The sequence below is a fragment of the Aedes aegypti genome, chromosome 2, assembly GCF_002204515.2.
Source record: "Aedes aegypti strain LVP_AGWG chromosome 2, AaegL5.0 Primary Assembly, whole genome shotgun sequence".
Classification (NCBI taxonomy): domain Eukaryota; kingdom Metazoa; phylum Arthropoda; class Insecta; order Diptera; family Culicidae; genus Aedes; species Aedes aegypti.
In genome coordinates, this window is record NC_035108.1 from 433,536,425 (window position 1) to 433,558,210 (window position 21,786).

The 21,786-nt window shown below is 36.7% G+C and overlaps 1 protein-coding gene and 2 non-coding genes across 8 annotated transcripts in view; 2 read left to right on the plus strand and 1 right to left on the minus strand.

Annotated features, from left to right (window-relative positions):
• Positions 1–21,786, plus strand: part of LOC5575585 (disintegrin and metalloproteinase domain-containing protein 10) — a 290,899-nt gene that overhangs the window by 214,653 nt on the left and 54,460 nt on the right. For all 6 annotated transcript variants that reach the window (XR_002500943.1, XR_002500942.1, XM_021847790.1 and 3 more), the window contains exons 4-5: positions 20,575–20,768; positions 20,840–21,134. Coding sequence is in view for 4 of the 6 variants with exons in the window: in XM_021847790.1 (XP_021703482.1) it covers positions 20,575–20,768; positions 20,840–21,134 (489 nt within the window). In the remaining 2 variants the exon portion in view is untranslated. The remainder of the gene's footprint in view (positions 1–20,574; positions 20,769–20,839; positions 21,135–21,786) is intronic.
• Trnae-cuc lies at positions 2,968–3,039 on the minus strand. Its single transcript has one exon. It is a non-coding gene; the product is annotated as a tRNA-Glu (tRNA).
• On the plus strand, positions 8,559–8,631 carry Trnar-ucg. Its single transcript has one exon. It is a non-coding gene; the product is annotated as a tRNA-Arg (tRNA).

Here is a 21,786-nt window from a genome sequence, read left to right on the forward strand (position 1 = left end):
CTTTAAAAGCAGCAGCAGCTCCATCGATTTTTCTAGTAATTCCTCAAAAAATTCCTCCATGTTTTTTTCAAAGATTTTTCCAAGAACTCATTCAGATATTCCTTCATGGTTTCAACTTGCCTTATTCTTCAGCAATGCTCCGTCGAATCCCTTGAAAAAAGCTCTAAAACTGACATAGTCATTAGGATCATAAGCTAGAAATAGTTTAAAATGCTCAATTTTACATGTTCACTAGCGCCACATAGCGGCAAAATCTCGAACCAAACTGTTTGTCTTCCAGATGTTCTTGACCTTCTGAACAACTTTGTCGAAGACTCGATCTCTATCTCTTGTGGATCATAAGCTAGAACTAGTTAGGATGTCTTTGACCTTCTGAACAACTTTGCCGAAGACCCGAACTTTCTATCTCTTGTGGATCATAAGCTAGAACTAGTTTGAAATGCTCTATTTTACATGCTCACTATCGCCACCTAGCGGCTAAATCGCGAACTAAACTATTTGCTCTCCGGATGTCGTTGATCCCCTGAACAACTTTGCTGAAGATCGCTTCCTTGCAAGTCTTAAGGATCTCGAGATATAGCAATGTGAATTCACCTGTTTTGAGGTGATGCTAAACTTTTCAGGGTGATTCAATATTCTGCTGAGTGTTGCAATACTTATTTTAGTGAGTCCGTATTTATGACGGGTAGTGTATTTCTCGCCTAACTTTTCCAAAGGACTTATGTAACAATGACAGATTCTCTCCTCTCTCGCTCTCTTTCGATTATTACAGTGCAATACTGAAGCTTCAGGAAAGTTTTTCACTGGAGATCGAAAGACAATGTCCTTGGCTGGTTTGATTGATGATTCTTGAAGAACAAATTTCGAGTTCGATGTGGTATGTGAATATTAAACAAGGGTTTTACCGTTTACCATTATATATATTATAAATTTTACCAGCTCTTTTTAAAGTCAAAGGATATGTTGCTTGTTATGATTCTTATTTATTTTTGTGCGTTGGACATGTCATTTGTACCTTTTTTTTAACAATGAGTCCTCTTCAGGAACTTTTTTTCATTTACTTATATTTTTAAGAAGGGTCGGTGTTCCCTCAGTAGACAGTCCCCTATAGTCGTACCAGTTGCTTTTTATGGCTGATCTGCTATAAATTTTTGCAGAACATATTTTTGACATGAAGATCAGGAGCTATTTTTTTATTCACACCTCGATTTATTTAAAAAATAATGATATAAACAGTTTCACTTTGTTCGGATCAAATGATGCAAACGATCTTTGTAAATCAACCTTTATTCTATACCTTTCTTCTTGAGCTTCGAATTCCAGCTTTTCTAATTTTCCTACCTAATTGTATTATCAAATAAATGATTACTCTATCAACTTCTTGACAATTTTCGTACTTACAATTCTTCCAATCCAATTTACTTCCTATCTGCTAAGTTTTGTTCCACAGTGCACCTTCTTTCGTCCGCGTATGTCGAGGATTGACTATGCCTTTCACGATTGCTAATTGTATGCTGTGTACCATAGAAACTTATTAACAATTTGTGTCAAAACAACTTATCATTTTTACTTACTAATTTCCAGGTATCAATCGCACGACCAACGGACCTAATGCTTTCGACTACCGCCTCTCTAATTACTCTATCTTTATCTAAGCTTCAATAAACCAAACCGATAAATTTTAATCGCTCATGTAATAAACTTCCACTGATTTCTTGCATTGAACTTTTCGTTTGTTTTGATTACTTATCTTCTTTCAACCTTCGTTCCTATACCTTATACGCCTTTTCACAAGACGTTTCAAATCAGCTGATTTGGAAGCCGTTTGACAGTTCATCTATTAAAATGACAGGCCCGTGTATGCACCGGTCCTTCACCGATGTAAACAAATGCATACACAGAACTGTGACATGAAAAGGCCTATTGACTTCAATATGTATTGTGGCCGATGCGGCAGGAATATTCCCAGTGTTGCCAGATTACACTTGACATTTAAACTCCCTTGCATTTATAGTAGCCCTCTTGTTCCTTTAGTAGCATTACTACGGGAAATTATTTTATATTAAAGAAAACAATTGGAGAATTAAGAACTTTTTTACATCAATCGAATAGTTTCAAAGGAAAAAATAAATGTTTTGTAAATATATGTTTTTGTGTGCTTCGCCTTCTCCGTGAAGCTAGCGCTACTAGTAACAGAAACGGTATTGAAAAAATAGTTTTCGTAGTTTTTTTTTTCCACAAAAACCAAGATGAAAAGTTTTTAGACAACTTTTCTAAACAGTAGAAAAATCTATAATTCTTTTTTATTTTGCGAAGTTTAGGCACAGACAATATAACTTCTTGTTGACACAGACAGACTGTTAAAAAGGCGTTGAAAATTTCCGAATAAGTCTGTTAAATCGATAGGTTATGATTATTCAATACGTCCTACTTTTGCCATTCAACAGTTAAACCTGTCATCATCCCTAACGGATGCTCATTAACTCATGCTGCAAAATGTGATGCATTCCGTCGACCCAGAATTCAAAAGAAACAAGTTCCATCCAGCCATAAACTATAAACTAACAACCGGCAGCTGTTAGGGCGATACAGTTGTCCACACACAATCACTCCAGCCGGCAGCCTGTCTCACAGTTATGAAACATTCTCACGACCCTGCCCTGGTGCAGTACCGGGTGAGCAAGGGGTAGACATTCATACATATTATGGAGGCTCACTCATTTGTGCATTGTTTACCTTACTTGCCCTTGCAGTAGGAACCTGCTTGCGTATTTCTGGTTCTTTTTCTTTCACCCATTCTTTCCCATAAAAAAATGCACAGAATGAACATACCATACGAACAAACACATGTGCTTGTCCCAGTTTCCGTATCATGGTTTCTCAGGGTTGTTTGCACTGTAGTCACCGCGCGGCAGCAATCGCAATCTATTCATCGCCGCGGCATGGGTAGGTAAAGGTCAAAAAAGTTTCCCATACCGGGAATCGAACCCGGGCCTTCCGGGTGAGAGCCGGATATCCTAACCACTAGACAATATGGGACTTGTGATGGTCGTCTGCGAAGTTTTTATTTTGTGACATGGTATCGTATCAGGCTTGATATTTTTAAATCGATCAAAAAAGGCAATAGATGATAATTCAGAAACGTGAGATAATTCAATCGAATTAATACCGTCAATTATAAACCTTGTGCTTGTGCTCCGATTAAGTTATGCGTCATGTAGACACACGCCATCTCGTCATAGGAGCAAACGACCAAGTCGGCAAAGCAAACGACGCAATAATTAAGGAAGTTTATGTTAAGCTTGTATCACGTCTAGCAGTAAGACGCGCGTCCACACACTTAAGACGCGAGACTCTAGCAAAAAGTAAATCGTTGAGTTGACGAAATGCGCTCATGATCACTACTACGGAGTGCTGGCGTTTGGTGACAACAATGTAATACAATAATGACGTGAGCCCCGGTTGATGACTTTTTGATCATCTATGAGTGTTTAGCAAACGGAACGGTCGGTGCCATCGTACCGAACGGGACGTACAAAAAGTGTGAGACCATAAAATAATTGTCTAGCATTAGCTTGGAATGAGCTCGAACAATACCCGCCAACCGATCAGATATCGGAGTCCTTCTGTTCGACTGAGTTCAGTGGTCTAGCCTTGTCACGTGGAGCTCATTCTCTGATAGTAATTCTAGGTTTTTGCACGTTTCGGTCGGTCGGTTGTGTCCACTATTCATATTACTGCGCACTGAGGGTGAGCGTGGCAAATTAGATTCATAATTTTCGTTCACCAGTTTGAGCATGAAAAATGGATGTTCACTGCTCTTTTGAACAAGGGCGATAGCGACTGGGAGACTGGTTGAATTGATATTCGAATCAATGAACTATGCGACTTTTTGAAGCGATTGAGCTTTTCAGCAAATTCTTAGTTCTGTGTTCCTATCCTAAAATAGTAAGGCAGTGACCCAAGTGAATTTTCTCTCAAAAGTGATACTTTGGAAATTTGTCAGTTTGAACATACATCGCCTATCAAACAAGTTTTACCTGCAAACAAAATTGTTTTTTTTTACTTGAGAACTCAAAATCATTCATCACGCTCTGTTTGAAGTCGTAAAGCCTTACTCATTTAAAAAAATCCAGTTAAATTTTGTGGATTTTGAATGGGATCCGGAGGATTTCTAGCTGGTTCCAGAAAATTTGCAGAGATATACTTGATAAATTTGAAGTATATAAGCAGACTCCTTGAATTTCTAGTGTACCCCCAAAATTTCTAGTTTTGGAGATTATGACATCTAAGTTAGATGTTCTCACGAGAAACTCTGTAAAATTAAACAAATACTCGAGTTCTGATTATTTTACAGTGGAATCTCCAGGTTCTGAGCAAAAGCAGTGGAATCTGGGCATTCTTAGTGAATTTCTGATATTCCTAGTCCGAACCGTAGATTTTCGATTGAAATCTTACGCAGGGTGTGTACTACCTGGAATTTGAGTGAGTAATACATGGTAGAATATGTCATTTTTGTGACATAAAATCATCAGTTGGGTGTCGTTCACAAGCATATAAAACATGATTGAGAACATTCCAATTTTTTTAATCCTGTTCTACAAAAAGAATAAACTTTTTAGGAAAAAATTACAACAGGTATATTTTCTCAGGTAAGCAGGACTGTTTTTAGAGTTTTGGTCACTATTTCAATTTAAAAATAGTCTCTATTTTTAATGTAAGGTCTCTAAAGTCTCTATTTTAAGCAAAATGGTATCTATGATTACTTTTTTGCCTTAGCCTGTTTGCAGTGAATCCAGGCTCAAAATTCTAGATGCTCCAGAGAAAACTTCAAGAGACTATTATGCGACTAGTTCCTAATGATATTTTTCGCAGATCCCGAGGAATGTTTTGGGAGTTTTAGTGATTTCTCAAAAGATTCCTTTTGTTATATTTCAGAAACTCCTACAACGATGTTAATTTATCTTTTGAAAAATTAGAGGAGATTTTTTCAGGAATTTCTTTAGAATCCAGAAAAACATAAATTAATTTTCACATAGATTACTCTGAAAAAAAAATCAAATCCTAACTCCCGGTATTTTCTTCAGATGTTTTTTTTTTCACAGATTCTTTAACCGATTTACTTTTACAATTGTTACTTATATGAAATCCACCAGATCCTACAGCAGTTATTCCACACCCGGTTTTTGAAAACAAAATCGTTTCGACATTTTTCTCAAAAACCCTGCAATAACTGCTAATCCAAAATTTTTCATTTATTCCATTCATAAGCATTCTTCTGAAAAAACATCGACGATTACTCTCAGGAATTGCTAAAAAAAGCCTTCGTTGAAATCAATTATAAACTTTTCCAAGAATTCCTGAAAAAGTCCTTCCGGAAATTTCCCTCGGGATCATTTCATCAAAATATTATTGCTGCGGTTCAAACAATTCTCATATAATGTTTCAAATAAAATGTCCAAATCTCCATGGATTTTTAAAACTTTATTCAAGGTTCCACATCAGTTAATACTACAGCGATAATTACAGGCATTGCTCGAACATTCACCCATAAACTTCTTCAGAAATTCTGTACGAGTTTCTTCAACAAGTTTTGTAGGACATTATTCAAAAATTCTAAGGTTTATTGCTTATCTTAGAAATTCATCGAGAAAATCCTTGGAAGAGTTTTATTAAGAATCCAGTAGTTTTTCCAGAGATCATCTTAGGAACTCATCAAGGCATATTTAGAACTCACACAAGTTTTATCATAAGTTAGTCTTGTTAAGAAATTCCAAGTGATTTTTTTTTTCAAAATTTTCTCCGAAGAGTCAGAAAAAAATACTTGACATTCTTTGATAAATAATTGAAAAAAATCTTTAAAGACATCCTTGGAAAATTTTTCACAAAAAAATGGGGACATTTGGAATTCTTGAGGATACTCTAAGCAGGAATGTTGGAGAAAGTCTCAAGGAAATCAATGGAAGAATCTATGTAAAATGAAGAATGACATCAAGGCAATCTACAGTAAAATGAACAGTAATATTTATTGTAATGTCACGAAGAATTCAAGAAAAGTCTTAGATATATTGTTAGAGAAACCTGTTTAGAAGAGGAATTCAACTCTCATGTCGTTGTTCTTGTTAGTTAGTTTGTTTATTTTTCAGTAAATATGTCTCCAAAACAATCAGTCTCTACCAGCCCTGCCCCATGATATCATGTGCGGAAAAATACAAAACGTTTTCCAGAGGAATTTTAAGGAAAAGGCTATTTTTTCCTCAAGTTCGAGTGGACTATTTTCTTTGAAGACTAAAGGCATCTTTTGATCATTTGATAAGCTTTCTTGATTTTCATGGGAATTGAAACAAAGTAATATTTTTTTTGTGTTTTTTGTGTTGCTTACATTTAGAACATTTTTTTTATTGAAGTGGGAAATACTTCAGAATATATTGTTTGATTTCTTTTTGTTCAAGTGTTTTGATTTAGTAATATAAATTGAATAATTTGTCAATCATTTATGTAATTTGGAGAATTTCTCGAACCTGGAATTATTTTTTTCAAAATATGGGGAAACCTGGAAATATTAAGCAAATTCATTTCTGTAAATGAGTAGACAATGAAGACTTCTGAGTGGGATCTCAGCTTTCAACGGAATCGGCATGCGATATCGCTATAACGGCATCGGATTTTTTATCGGGATCGTGGTGTTTCTCCTAGTGGATTACTAGGATCGCTAGCGGAATATCGTTAGTTAAAACAGTAACTCATCTCGCTTAAAAGTATCATGCCCCTTTCCTTCTTTAATATAATTGAATCTCAATTAAATTAAAATGTACATAATCTTATTTATATATTCTCAGAAATTATTTCACGGGCTGCATTTATTGGCATCGAGAGGCACCTGCGGTCCGCAGGTTGAGCACTACTGTCTTAGGCTCGCAAAAAAAAAGTTCATTCAAACTCGTTTTTTTTTTGTTCCGATTCACAAATTTGTAATCGCATATTTAGTGTACAGTATGGCTCATACAAAAATGCTGAGTGCTTTGCGAAGGTCCAAGTTGTCCGATTCGTTTTTCGCTCGTTTTCGGGCGATCGGAGTGATTTTTTTCAGTTAGCACTTCATTTGCGCGTCATCAGAGTGATTTTGTATCCCTACTTAAGTGTATTGACGCTGAGATTGTGACTGTTCAGTCGAGGATGAATTACCAACTGGTGCGCTCGTTTCATGCTTGTAATAACACATTTGTACGATCAGAAGTTATAAAAATATTCAAGAATATACTGTCCATATCTCTATGATTACACGTCTAAGTGAAACTCTCACGGCTCATTCAAAAATAAATTAAATAATCTTATTTCGTTGGTAATTCGACATTTTTCTAAATCTTGATTGTTAAATTTTTATTTTATGTTGTGACATTAAAAAAAAATGCACTTTTAAAACAATTCTCAAATTTTCGCAGCATTAAAACCATAACCATAAACTCTCAAACTATTCAAAACCATTCAAGTTTTTGTTTAGTAAATTAGTGTGGTTTTCAAAAACTTATAAACATGATTAAGCCAACCTTATTATTTGTAAAAATTAGTTAAATTTTGGACCATTTAATTTCATGCAACTGTGCCAAAACATGTTTTTCTTTGTTCTCCATTTTTCTTGAACTAAACGATTTTGACTTTTTTCCATGCTGACATGAGATGGTCCATGGAAAACTGGTTCCTGGATCCAGCGATTTCGATTTTAATATCCTATCAACTGATTTGTTTAACAACGGAAAAGTTGCATTTTTTTGCAGCTTGTTCGAAACAGCACATTTTTCTAAATCTCGAAAACTTATTTAAATAGTCTCAAGTCAGAAAAGTGAACGAACTTACTTTATCGATCCTACGTGTTTCCCAGACGAAATTCCACACGTTCCGCTCTTACCCAACTATATTTTTCACTATTAGAACGCTTAATTCCGACATTACAAAACGGCGTAAGTAAGAACTTCAACTTTCGCAACCCAACCGCTACTTTCAACGCTCCGTTGTATGGAGAGACAAAGTGACTTAACCACAAATCAAAACAAAACACTACTTGAGCCGATTTTACACTGGTAGAAAAACGTCGAAAGTAACTGATCATTTTGTTATAATGATTTTTATGGAAAATAATAGAAACTACCTAGTTTTTTAACGCGAGCTAATTGTATGCATAATTTATGCGATGTACACGGCGAAAAAATGTTAAAAAGATGATTCATTGTAAAACAGTTTTAGAAGACAGGTTGTGATTCTTAATTAAGTTTCTCAAATCCTTGTGAAAGTTACTTACGTCGATTTGAAAAAGTAATCGAGAAATATATAATTTCATTTACATAATAATCGCTCGTCCCGTAGTAAAATTCGCCGAGGACTGATTCAAAAGTGATTTTCATACTAATTTCAAACGCGTTTAAAAATAGTTCCAGGGCTATTATTTTATTATTATTTCTTGTATTATTTAAAATTCTTTTTCATCTGGGCACAGTGAACATGTTAATTGAATTGTTTATCACTGGGTCATAAAGCATATCCCACAGAAGACTTATACGGCCGGCCGTGTGGCCTAATGGAGAAGGCGTCGGACTTCGGATCCGAAGATTGCAGGTTCGAGTCCTGTCACGGTCGAAAAAAGGGATTTTTTTTCTTCCCTTAGTTGCAAGACCTGGTCGCGATAAGAGAGCCGGACCTAATCCATTTGCTGTGCTCTGCTCATCATATGATGTTTCGGGAATCACATTTTGGCGCTTGCTTGAATGTGAGTTATAATTTATAAGGCATAGGCACTTATCTCTCGGATGTTATTCAACAGATATTCTGTGCCAATTGAATTGATCTCCACTTTAAATAATAATTGTATTCTAATTTGTGTGAAGATTTATGATTATTGTTATTCGCAATGGGTTACAGATAAAAATGATAAACAACATTTTCATTGTTTTCCATCTCAATTTCAATGTAAATTTTCTATAGTTAAAATAATGACACGCTTGTATTTACTGAATCCTGTTCCTAGCGTCAAGCAAATTTACGCCCAATTAAACTTTGCTAACTATTTTTTCCTTCGTTTTGGCGACTTCTTAATAAACTGTAAAACTTGAACGCAGAAAAAAGGGAACCGTCCGCGGAGCTTCACACCAGTGTGTATAGTGCAATGGATCCAGTTTGCTGCTCATTATAAACTATGTTTCCCATGGAGAATCTACCAGCTATCGCAAGCAAGGATTTTTTTTCTTCTCACCAACGAATCTCAAACCTTCAGCAGTGTTATGCTAGGCAGGGAACGAATCGTGCTGCCCGGTAGATTCGAAACTTTTAATGAAATTATCCAAATTTAAGAGTCCATCCGGTGGACGGTGCATAGCTTGGCCGATTCGTTGTGTTGAAATGGTTGTGCTACTTTTCGCCGAATTTCGGTTCCCCGAATGTCGTTTCGCCGAACGCTAGTTACCTGAAATCAAATTTTCCGTATAGTCGGTTTCACCGAATAACCCATTTCCCCGAAAAGTTGTTGGCACTCAACATTGTCAGAAATATTTGCATATCTGGTAAAACTAAATTTAGCTTTTATCAACAGTTTGTTAACAACATATTACATTTGATTTGCCGTAGCAGTTCAGAATTATTACAGGTGAGTTGATTTCACCTGCTTGTAAGAAAACGCTTTCAATTCGGTTCTCCGACATTACTCGGAAACATTAACCGGAATGCAATATACCGGAAAATTATTTCTCTACAATGTTAACTTCCTTATTATCGTCCTTTTAACCGTTTTACGGCCATTTAGGTCAGTACGTTGACCTAAAAATAATGGACAGGGAAGATTCTTCCTTCAAAATACATAAGCATCGAAGAGGAGTAAAAGATATCTTCATACTTGATCTTGTCAATATGCACCATCTCCAAATATTTGCATTTCATATATCATTCACCTTTTTTTCCCTGGTCTTTCAACTTATTTTATTTCATCAATTCACCGAATGTCGTTTTTGCAAATATACCTTTTCATCTTATATTAACCCTTCTTTATTAGTTGGCGGTTCTTTCGAGTTCCACCGATCTCGGCAATTTTGGCAATATGTGTTTAGTCGCGAATGACCAAATATCCTCCTCTTATGATTGCTTATTGCTCTTTCTAGTTTATCACCCTAGCACTGAATTCGGGGTACAGACATTAAAAGGTATGAAATTCGGAGAAAAATAGCAAAATCAAGAAAACTCAAGGCAAAAGTAGCTCTATTGAGGTGCAACATCTCGGAATCCAAAGCCTAGGCAGGCTGTCTTGGTAGTGTCATTCTAAAAACACACCCAAGCCGTTCCCATAGGGGACGTTAGCCACAAGGAAGCACGTTTCAAGTTGGTATGCCCTCTTCAACATCTAATCCAATTTCTCTCGCCGTTCTCTTACGGTACCTATCCATCTAGTATTCATTGCTTTCTTCTCCATGCTCCCTCTTACTTCGAGCAAAATAGACCGATATGCCGATAAACAAATTCAAAATATATTTATCACGGTCGATACCTTTGTATTTTAATGTTTAGATAGATCAAGACCAGTGGAACAGCCTTCAGATTTGTTGGAACGGATCAAATTTGTTACACGTAAAAGCTGATGAGTGGTCGAATGTACATGTCGAAATCCGAACTGTTCATTGACAAATATTGAATTATCGTTCTTACACGTGTTTTTAAAACTATTCCTGTATCTTTTTGAACCGAAGAAATTTTCGGAAAAACGTGTCACACAGGAAAATGGATCTCAGGGAAAAGGGTCATTCGGGGAACTGGTATTCGGGGAAAAGAAACTGAACATATACTACAGTGAGATGAAACTATGTTCCATACTCTCGCAGAATACACCCAACAACACATGCAATGGAAAATGTTTTTCCGACGATATGTTTCTGTCCCAGTATGTTGGATGCAAGCGAGCTAGAGAATTTTTCCCTAGTTGGGAAACATTCTTTATGATTTGGCTGTGCCTTTGTGAGCAGGTATGCACCAAGCAGCACATGGAAGTTCCGTTGTTTGGAGTGCCTACCCCTACATGTTTATGTTTCCACTGTGAAATGTCTCATTTGTCGTGAGAATGGCGCGGGCTGTGGCTTTGAACTACATATTTTCAAGAAATATAAAATGCTATACTAATGATGTAGGTTGTAGGAAGGTGACATTGTAACGTCCCATTTAAACTATTGATATACAAATTACAATTTCAAAAAGATATTTCAAGAACCATTGTCTTAGATTTTTCGTTGAACCCTTTGGAAATGTGAAATTTTGTTAGAAATCTATTCGAAACCTTGATATAGACTCATGAGAGATCCAAAATTTATACAATTATCGCCTGGATGGAGCGATGAAGTTGCTAGATGTATAAAATAATGAATGAATGTTGATAATTAATTATAGGCAAAAAATATATCAGTAATTTAAGGCAATACAAAAATATCTAGTAAAACTTTTTAGTAGAACTTCCGAATGTTTTTTTCTTACGGTTCTTAGAATCCCTCTGGAAATTAAAGGTCCTTCCTTTTAATATTTTTGCTACTATTTGTCTATATCAGCTGCGCCACATTCGTTCCCAACAGCACCCTACCTATCCTTGAGTAAACATTTCAAAATTCACGCAATTCATTTTCCATTTGATGGTGGCACTCGAAGGTCTGCTTCCATACTTTGCCGGTCTCCCTAACTAACCTGCTTTTGATTATGAAATGGAAATGCCACTTTGTTATTTTCTCTCCGCCGCCATGACCTCCCACAATGTTTTCGTGCTCTATTTAAGTTGGCAATTTAATTTCTGCACCCTTGTTCCCGGTGCCCCTCATACGAAGAAAAGAACAATCCATTCCATACATTGCACCGCCCATAACGAACCGGAGCGGAGACGGTAATCTCGATCTCCGGCACCCGAGTTGCAACTCCGGAACGATATGACGACAGTTCCGTTTCGAAAAATGTAAACCCACCATCCGCCCCCGCACTCAAACCCGGACTATTCGAGGAACGTAGAAAACATGGAGCGAACTGGTTGTTGGTCTTGTTCTTTTTCTTGCCCCAAATAATATGCAACACATATGCCCCTCAATCTAAACGCTCGAGGAGCGGTGCATTGGTTCGACCTCGTCCCGCCGATTGATATCCTTCTTTTTGCAGTGTGCTTGTCTCGATTTTTGTGTGAATATTTATTAGGCTTGTCCAAATTTTAAAAATGTTTTTTGTTTAGAAAAAGCATTCGAAAGGCTTTGGCATGAAGGCTTGATTAAAAAAATAAAAAAAAAAAACTTTCATTTTCCATCATACATTGTTAGAATAATCCAAAGTTATTTGTCATATCGTACACTTCAGGTTGATTATCAGAACTCCAGGTCTGAAAGACTTCCTCCTAAGAGCTGGTGTTCCTCAAGCAGTGTTTTGGGACCAATATTATACAATATTTTCAGATCTGACTTACCTGAGTTACCTAAGGGACGTCAAAAATCTTTGGCTAAAGTGAACATGTCTAATGTATATGTTTGTATGCAATTCTACCTTTCCCGGCTTGTTTGTCATTTCCCACTTGATCGGTGGGAGAGAGTGGGTGGTGAAAAAGGGGCTTGTATGCAGCTGACAGCTGTGATAAACTGTTTTCGTCGCAGTCGTCACCGCGCCCCGGAAGCCTAGCAAAAGTTTTTGCACTGAACAGGTGGGGGTGGATGGGCGCAACGGACAGGTGTGTATGTTCGGTTATCCGGAACATGGTACCAGAGCCAGTCAAACCTACTTCTTCAATATGGGTGCCCCTCCGATGTAGCGTGTATGTATGTGTAATCAAGTTTTATTTCACTTCCTGAATTTTTTGCCCGACAGACCACCACGCCAGGCAGGAGTATGAAGATTGAAATTGGATGTTGTTGAACCGTGCTGATCCGGGCTCAACTCAGCGGCAAAGAAGAGGGGATCGAACTGCCTGAACTGGCAGCAAAAGGATCGTTTATTATTATTCGGAAACAATGTTGCATCGCAATGTCGATTGGTGTGCAAAGTGCAGAGTTGTGGCACACGACACAATTGGTTGCTGCCGGCGATTACCGATCCGATGAGCTAGGGAACCAGGACATCTGAGAGGGAAAATTGTTATCATGCCCTTGGAAAAGGCAAACCATTACAATGAAATGAATCGAAACAAGCAATATGAATATATTTTCAAAAAGCAATAAAAAAAATCGAAAATCAGCATTTAAAAATTAAATATTTTCCAAAAGAAAACTAAAAATAATCACTACAATATTCAACAATTCCAAAAAAAAATGTGTTTTGAATACCACTATTTTTTACAGTTTGTTTGTGCTTAATTTTCATTGGTGGTTTTCGAAATTTTGATTGCTTTTTTGACTCTTTTATTGCTAAAAATTGCTTTTGTCTTATTATTCTGTCAGCTATTTCTTTTTGATATTTCACAGATCCCTTATTTAAATGCCTGTTAGTTTGACTGCCGACAACTGAATTGTTCGAGTTGGATTGGTCGGATTGCATGCCTTTAGCACCGGTTGTTGTTGTTGCATGACAGGTACTTGTTTGCGCAAATTGGAAAAAGGATAATGTAACGTTAATGAGTGTGGTGCGGTGACCGGAAATTAACGGCGTTGTTCAGCCGTATGATTCTGAAGTTTTTGTGTAATGTTGGTGCATTTTGGCTGTCGAATTTAATGCAGGTAGCCTACAATATATGGTTGATCGCCTTGATTACTGACATTTTTCGTGCTGCTTTTAAATAGTTGAGCCGAACATTTTTTTTTCCAGCACATGTATAGAGCATTTCAAACCGCATTTGCGTATCACAAGGTGAAAATTTAAATCGTGGGTAACTGGTAATAAATCTTCGAGCTGTTTAGTAGAATACCTATAAGTAGATGAAGAAACCGAATTTAGTACGATACCATTTAATTCCACTAGAGTTTGTATCCTTTGACAGATACGCGTATTTCGACCTCAACTGTAAGGCCGTTGAGCTAGTCGAGTCTAGTACACGACACTGAAGACGGCCTTACAGTTGAGGTCGAAATACGCGTATCTGTCATAGGATACAAACTCTAGTGGAATTAAATGGTATCGTACTAAATTAGGTTTTTTCATCTACTCAGAGTAAAACTGTTGCAGCATTAGCTTACAAGAATATACACCAGCACTAGCTTAACCTTCGGAAAGTAGGGAGCTATTAGTGTTGCATGCCATATTGTTTAATATACTTTTCTTCAAATAGCCGTGAAGAGAATTATCCTGTACGGAAAATTACAAGCAATTGACAAGATCATTTGGAGCAAGGCCAATTTAGTCTCAATTTACCTAAATTGGAAACAACAAAGTATATGTATACCTACGACTACGATTCACAGGTTTTCTATGGTAAACGACGTCTGTTCCATTGTTTCCTGATTCTAGTCAGATCGGAATCCATCATGGAGTCTCTTTTGTAGTATTCACAGACTGCATAGGACCAGCTTTTTCCATGGTTTCCATAAATGTAGGACGTTGTATTATCTCATCATTCAAGTTACTTGAAGTATCGATACACAGAGAGTATACCAAAAAACACCGAGCGGTATATATCAGAAGTCGCCAATGGCGAAAAAGCACAGAATACACTGCGTAAAATGTGTTATGCAAAACCATATAGGTGATAATTTAAGTTAACTAACAAAATATCCGTAATGCCACCCTTATTTAGTCTCAGGCTGGAGATTGAGGAAGGGGTGACGATTATCTTGGAGACACACAAGGCCGATTTATAATAAGCTATTCGTTGGAGTTCGGAATTTGTGAACTATTCGCTGAGTGCAGTTAAAATTAAAATCATGTAGAAGCTTTGTATCAAGATTTTAGTAAAACACACTGATACAAAATTGTTATTATCAAACTTCTTTAATGGATGGATTCATGTTTAACCTTTCGCGAGCTAAAAGTGAAATTGAAGAGAAATAGGTCAACTCCCATACATGCCACATAATGGATTCCACTAGGCTCTTAATTGGGATAGCTTTTATTTATACTGTTTGTGAACGATCTGTAGTTTATTCATGACAAAATAAAAGTATTAATTCAGGGGCGACTCGTAAGCTCATTTTTTACCTGTTCAACGATGCTACAAATTGTTATTTTGGCAAATTTACAACGTATTACAATGAAAAAAAAAAAAAAAAAACAATTAAGTTCGACTATTTTAACTTATCCCTACTCAGTAGATGCGTGTTTGTTGTGAAAATTCATCAATTTCTATGCGAAGACATGTAGATTTGGTTAGGGTATCGCCACTTTATTAATTTAAGAAGACGATATGAAACTTTATTTGGAAACAAAAAATGCACAACTGAATGTGAAAAATTTAACCTTATTTAACAGGAATATGTTTCTGTTCCTAATACAATAATAATTTTAGGCAATAAAAATGTTGAAAAATGTCATAGAATCAGAGACTTAGGCATTATTTTAGATTCAAAACTTACTTTCTTCGATCACTATAATACTATGGAAAAAAAATAAAGCTAATAACATGTTAGGCTTGATTGAACGCTTCTGCTATAACTTTCATGATCATGGCCTTGTTTCTCATAAAATTGATTCGCTAGAACTGTTACCAAAACTAAACTTCTATAGGCAATTCCTACGTCATCGCAAACTGTTTGCAATAGATTCTACCCTATTACCCCGAATGCCATTAACCCGAATGCTATTTCCTATTATTCTATTTTGGTACGTTCGGGGTAATGGTATCCCAGACAACCAGAATGTACGTATAACGGAATCACCTTTTGCTTATACGGTGCTTATATGTGGAAAGTTTCACGTATAAGATGGTGTGAAAAGGCCTTATACGTACAAAAGTGGAGGCGAAATACGTGCATTTTTATATGATGATAAATAGCATCCAATGCGAGTGTATCAATTTTACTGCGAATCAATCTGTACTCTTATGCGACTTAATTTATGATAACAAAGTTAACTTGACAGCTGCCACGGATTGATCCGACTAACTTTGTACGAGTATACGGGACGAAACAAAATGTACATATGAACTCAGAAAATAACGTTTTATGCGAGGAAACCCATCGATCAAACGATTTCATCCACCATGTAGTGCGGGTTTGATGCAATTTGTATAAATAAACGACTATGTTCATAAACTGTTATGCGACTTCTGGTTGCCTGGGATACGGGGTGATGGTATTATGTACTAATTATGTAAAATTCGTGCCATGATTGTCCGACATTTCACCGAAAGATTTTTTCTCGGAGGATTTTCTCCCAAAACCATTTTCCCGAATGCACTGTTTCACCGAAGGTGCTGTTTTTACGAACACTTTTACCATGTTTTTTTTAATTATCGGTGTAATAGACTGAATTCAGCAAGTTTGATAATCGCTTCAAATTAATGATTCTCTTATAAATGATTTGATTTGGAAATTATCTGGATTAGAACTCGATAACTGGTAGGGCATATTGGCAGGTCTGCTTTTCAAAATACAGTTAGGTCTTTTATAAATCGCTACCACCCACTTTCCTCCCACCGCAATTTGTCAGTGGTTTTCAATGGTGAAGCTGAAGATGATTTTTTGTTTGTCACTGACGAATTGTATGAGCTGCAGTTCTTTGAAGCTTTGCTGTGTAGATAATGTTCTACTTGCAGTTTCTACTGATTTCATCTGATTTTACCATATACCATTCTTTTATTAGAAGGCTGTTCTTCATAGATAAATATATTAATAAAAATTAATAAAGCTTCTGAAACTTCAACCAGATTTTTTCTCCTGGTGATATGCTATTCCTTCAAATTTTATAGTGAAAGTGAATACTACAGAATTTTACGTTTTGATCCAACATTTTCAATTCTTTCAATCTACTCTTGATAAAGATTTTTCTTTGGATATGCATTTTTTTTCTTAAAATAGTAATTATTAGCATTTTTAGTATCAAGTATTGACATGCTCACTTAATTTCATGTTTTCGGCTAGGAAAATGACGTTCGGCAAAATTGTTTCTAATCAAGACATGGAAAAGATATTTATCTGGAAACTGATAGATTCTATCTCCAGCCTTTTTTCCAAATTCTCAATGGACTAACTGCAGTTATATTGGCTTACGTCACGCTAGTACAATAAAAAAAATCGTTTGACCTAATGAACATACGGCATAAGGACGTTTGGCCGAATAATATATCTTTGCGAAATATTTTGGAAAAAAACAGCATATCATTAAAAGAAGGGATAATTAAGATTGAAATATTATCAGAAAAAGCTAATAATTATTGAAACACAAAACTCAAATTGGAAATTAAAAAAGATAAGAAACCTTTAATTTAAAGAAGGAAAAAGTCAGCCAAACGGCCATTCGGCCAAATGTTTATAAGCCAAGCATCTATATGCCAAACATTCCGCTTCCAATGAAACTTTTTATCATGTACTTGCTTTTTCATGCTAGGCTATCACAAGGAAGATTTTTTTTTGAGTTTATCGCACAATAATAGCAAACATAACAAATTTGCATTTAATCTAACATCAGCTGGCACGTTGAACACTTTTGGCAGCAGGATCATGAATAGCTTTCAGTATGTAAATTACAATCGGGAAAATAATTTTCGGGGTAGTTGGTCGTTCGGAAAAACGTAATTCGAGTAAATTGAATTCGGAAAAATGTTGGACAATCCGTGCCATTGAACCATTGATGACTATTTATAATAAACATAACGATTTAATTAATTCAACTTGGCAACGAGCGTTTTTCTAGAAATATTTTCGCGCCACGGATTGTGACAGGAATTCAACAAATTTGCCACATCATATTTACAAAAAAAATCTATGTCACGAATGCTATCATAAGTGGCTCTAGTACTTTTTCTACGTCTGAAACAAAGTCTCGAGAGATTATTTAACAAATTAATCAGATTTACACGAATTTTGCGTATAAAGTATATTTCAATTTGGTATAAAGATCCTTCAGCAAATCCAGAAAACATCCATCCTCAGAAATGTGTTCAAATATATAATCCATGAACAGCAATTATTATTGCGTAAGAAAAAGGAAAACAGGTTCATCCACTTATTTCGGAAGAGAAATAGTTTGTTTCAAAATATCGCCAGATACTTTTACTGGAGTCCCAGTAATAATCGAAATTACAAACATTTTACGTAATAATTTTACAAAAACTTTCCATCAATTCTGGAAAAAATACGGTCTATTTTGAAATTACTTTAGTATAATCGCACTACAATTAATTTAAAAGCTAAATCATTTCTTCGAAAATTTCTAGATAATCATTCCAAATTGAGCCATTGATCACTACTTTCTACAAAATTAGTCAAACAATATTTCTAAAGATTCCTGTAAATAACAATTCGTTTCAAGAGAGATTTTCCGATGAATCCTTCAAAAATTCATCCAATATCGCTTCTAAAATTACAGTAAAAGTTCATACTCCATCCTCCAGGTATTTATTCAAGGATTTTTCACTGATTTCGTCGAAAAATGCGTTGAGATTATCCTCAAGAAAGGTGTTACTCATAAGTTTTTCAAAAATTTCTTCAGAATTTCAATAAAAAAATAGTCAAAAAAAATTTTTAACCTAAAAATCCTCTAGGAGTGCGTGTTTACAAATCCAGGAATATCTTTTAAAGTGGAAATGGCTCAATATTTCTCTTTTGTTAATCATTATATTGCTTTCTTAGTTTAAGTAATTATCCATCAACAACCCAAATGGAAATTTCTACGAGTTCGTGGTACCAGAACCACAAAGTATTACCCTGTTCACCTGCTGCAATATTTATCCACACATCCATGAACCCAATCAACACTGATTGAGTTCTGACAAAGCTCCGAAGCGGATTTCCATTTGTGCCTCGGAACCACAAGCCAGACGTACACTTCTTTTTCTTTGTGGCGCTACGTCCTAACTGGGATAGAGGCTGATGCACAGCTTAGTGTTCCTATCAGCACTTTCACAGCTATTGACTGAGAGCTTTATTTGCCGATTGACCATTTTTGCATGTGTATATCGTGTGGCAGGTACGAAGATACTCTACGCCTTGAGGAATCGTGAGAATTTACAACCCGAAAAGATCGTCGACTAGCATGATTCGAACCCACGAACCTCAGCTTGCTCTTCCTCAATAGCTGCTCGTTTACCGCTATGGCTGCCCAGGCTCCTCGGCGTACACAAATCAGTTATTTTCCCAGAACATGCTCCAGCTCCATCGACGCGACAACAATTTATTCCCCTTCCACAGCGTGATGGAACCCTCGATATATGAAATCTGTGCACCCCGCAGGGTCCAGACTATGAACAAACAGGCAACCCAGCACATATAACTAATTTATTCTAATTGCTTTTCCACGTGCGGAACTCACCATCCATATCCATAGGCTGTCACTCAAAATGCTATGTGTCAGAAGCAGTTTCGCTGACCGGCAGTTATTTCGTGTTCAAAAAGTGCTCGCCCGTCAGCCAACGGGAATAATGTTTAAACAAGTTCAAACAAAATACACAACCAGTCAGTCGAACGGCGGGCATGGATTCCGTCTGTCAGGAATATGCAATTTGCTAAACGCTGCAACAATTGTGCACCTGTGTACGCACCTACACGCAGGTGAATCAAAACCAAGGGAAATTGCTCTGCCCAACGCCTGGGCTTAACCCGTGAATACCCAGGACGATCTTAAACAGTTGACGTTGAAATAAGCGTATCTGTCAAAGGATACAAACTCTATTGGAATTAAAAGGTGTAGTACTAAATTCAGTTTTCATTAATTTAGAATTTTAAAGTAAATGAAAAGTTGAATTTAGTACTTTAGCTGTCCGCTGTTAATTTTTCTTATTTGTATCTCCACTTCCTTGACTTGAATAATGGTTGTTACTAATAAGTTTACGTGATGTTAACAATAAAATTACAATTACAATTACAATTACAATTACAATTACTATACCATTTAATTTCAGTAGAGTTTGTATCCTTTGACAGATACGCGTATTTCGACCTCAACTGTGTAAGGCCGTCTTCAGCGTCGTGTACTAGACTCAACTCAATTCTTAATTTTTGTGCAATCTTGATTGAATATTATACACAAAATAATTTACTAATCGGTACTGTACCATATAATTCCAACTAGAGTTTGTACCGTTTCAGCGTAGTAAGTTAAGTTTGTATAGCATCTATTTTATTTCAAAGTAATATCGTCCGGGGTATTCACGGGTTAACTTGTACAGCTCTGCGTGCGTCCTGGCAGAAGCATCACCACCGGAAATTAGTCTACCTTTCACTATTATAGCAGTACAGGCCCAATCCGGCACCAGACAGTGAGTCCCTTTTTCGAGTAACTAGCCGGCGTTGTATTAATTTTAGCCGGTAATTGAATTAACTACGACGTAACGAACCATCCGACGCCGGGTACCGGGATTCGCAATTGGCTGGGATTCGTTGATTGAAAGTGCGGGGTCGTGCCATATTACATTACTCTCAATCGTTTTTTTTTTGCTGTTCATGATGTTATCGCCATTGATGTTAACCCGTCTTTCCCTTTTTCTCCAATTTCTCGTTTCAGAACGTCCCCTCAACGAATACATATCCCACTACGAAACCCTCAGCTACGACCACAAACATCTGCATGCTAGTCACAGTAGGGCGAAACGATCGGTCACCAAAGATCACCATGTATATCTTAGGTTTAAGGCGCACGGAAGAGATTTTAACATTAGGCTAAGACGAGATCTCAGTACATTTAGCGATAAGTTAGAAGTGAGTATTACGGTACTTTCTCTAAGCAATTCTCAGAGGAACTTACACTCCTGTTGCATTCCTTCCGGCAGATTCACACCGAAAGCGGTCCAATCCAGGCGGACACCTCGCACCTCTACCAGGGGGAGCTGCTGGGCGATCCGGACAGTCACGTGTTCGGCTCGATCATCGATGGGGTGTTCGAAGGGAAGGTGATATCCTCGCGGGACAGCTACTATGTCGAGCGGGCCAAGCACTACTTCCGGAACAGTTCCGATCCGGAGACGCACCCGTTGCACCACGGGGTGGACGGCCATGCGGAACCGTTCCATTCGGTCATCTACAACGAGAAGCACGTGGATGACCCGTACCGGCAGCGGAGGACAGGTGAGTGGACAATTGGCATTCTTTACTATTTTGAATCGTTTTCGGACAAAAAAATCAGGGTTTCAAGATTCATTTTTTTTATCCTTTGTTTGTGTTTGGAGTCAATATGGCCCCAGAGCACTTTGAAGGGCTGTAACTTTTTTGTTAGTGAACCGATTTGTGAAACCGATTTGTAAAACCGATTTGTTAAAAGATTTTTGATTTGCGCAATGTTTTTTTTTATGTTGAAAAATAGTTTTATAGAGTAATTTTCATGAAAATAGTACTTCTCATGAAAATAGTACACTTCTCGAAATTCAAATACATTTGAAAATTTTCCGCAGTTCGGGAAAGCAAATTTAATTGAGTTTTACTAAAAATATAAAAAAAATCAAATAGGGTTGGTTCATCGTGGGAAAAGAAGATATATGTACATACCTAATCCTTAGTGAACCTAGAAGAGAAGAAAATACTTACCAGAATGCTACAAAAGTACGAAAAAATTAGTGCATAACTCTTTCAAAACCAACCGTCAAGTGTGTAGCATCAAACGGAACTAAACTACTAAACGGAATAGGAAAAAACGGATCTTCTTTGGCGCATAAAATAAGATAAGTGTCCAAACCTAGTTAAGGGTCCGAACAAAAGCCTATACGCTGCATGTCTGCTTAAC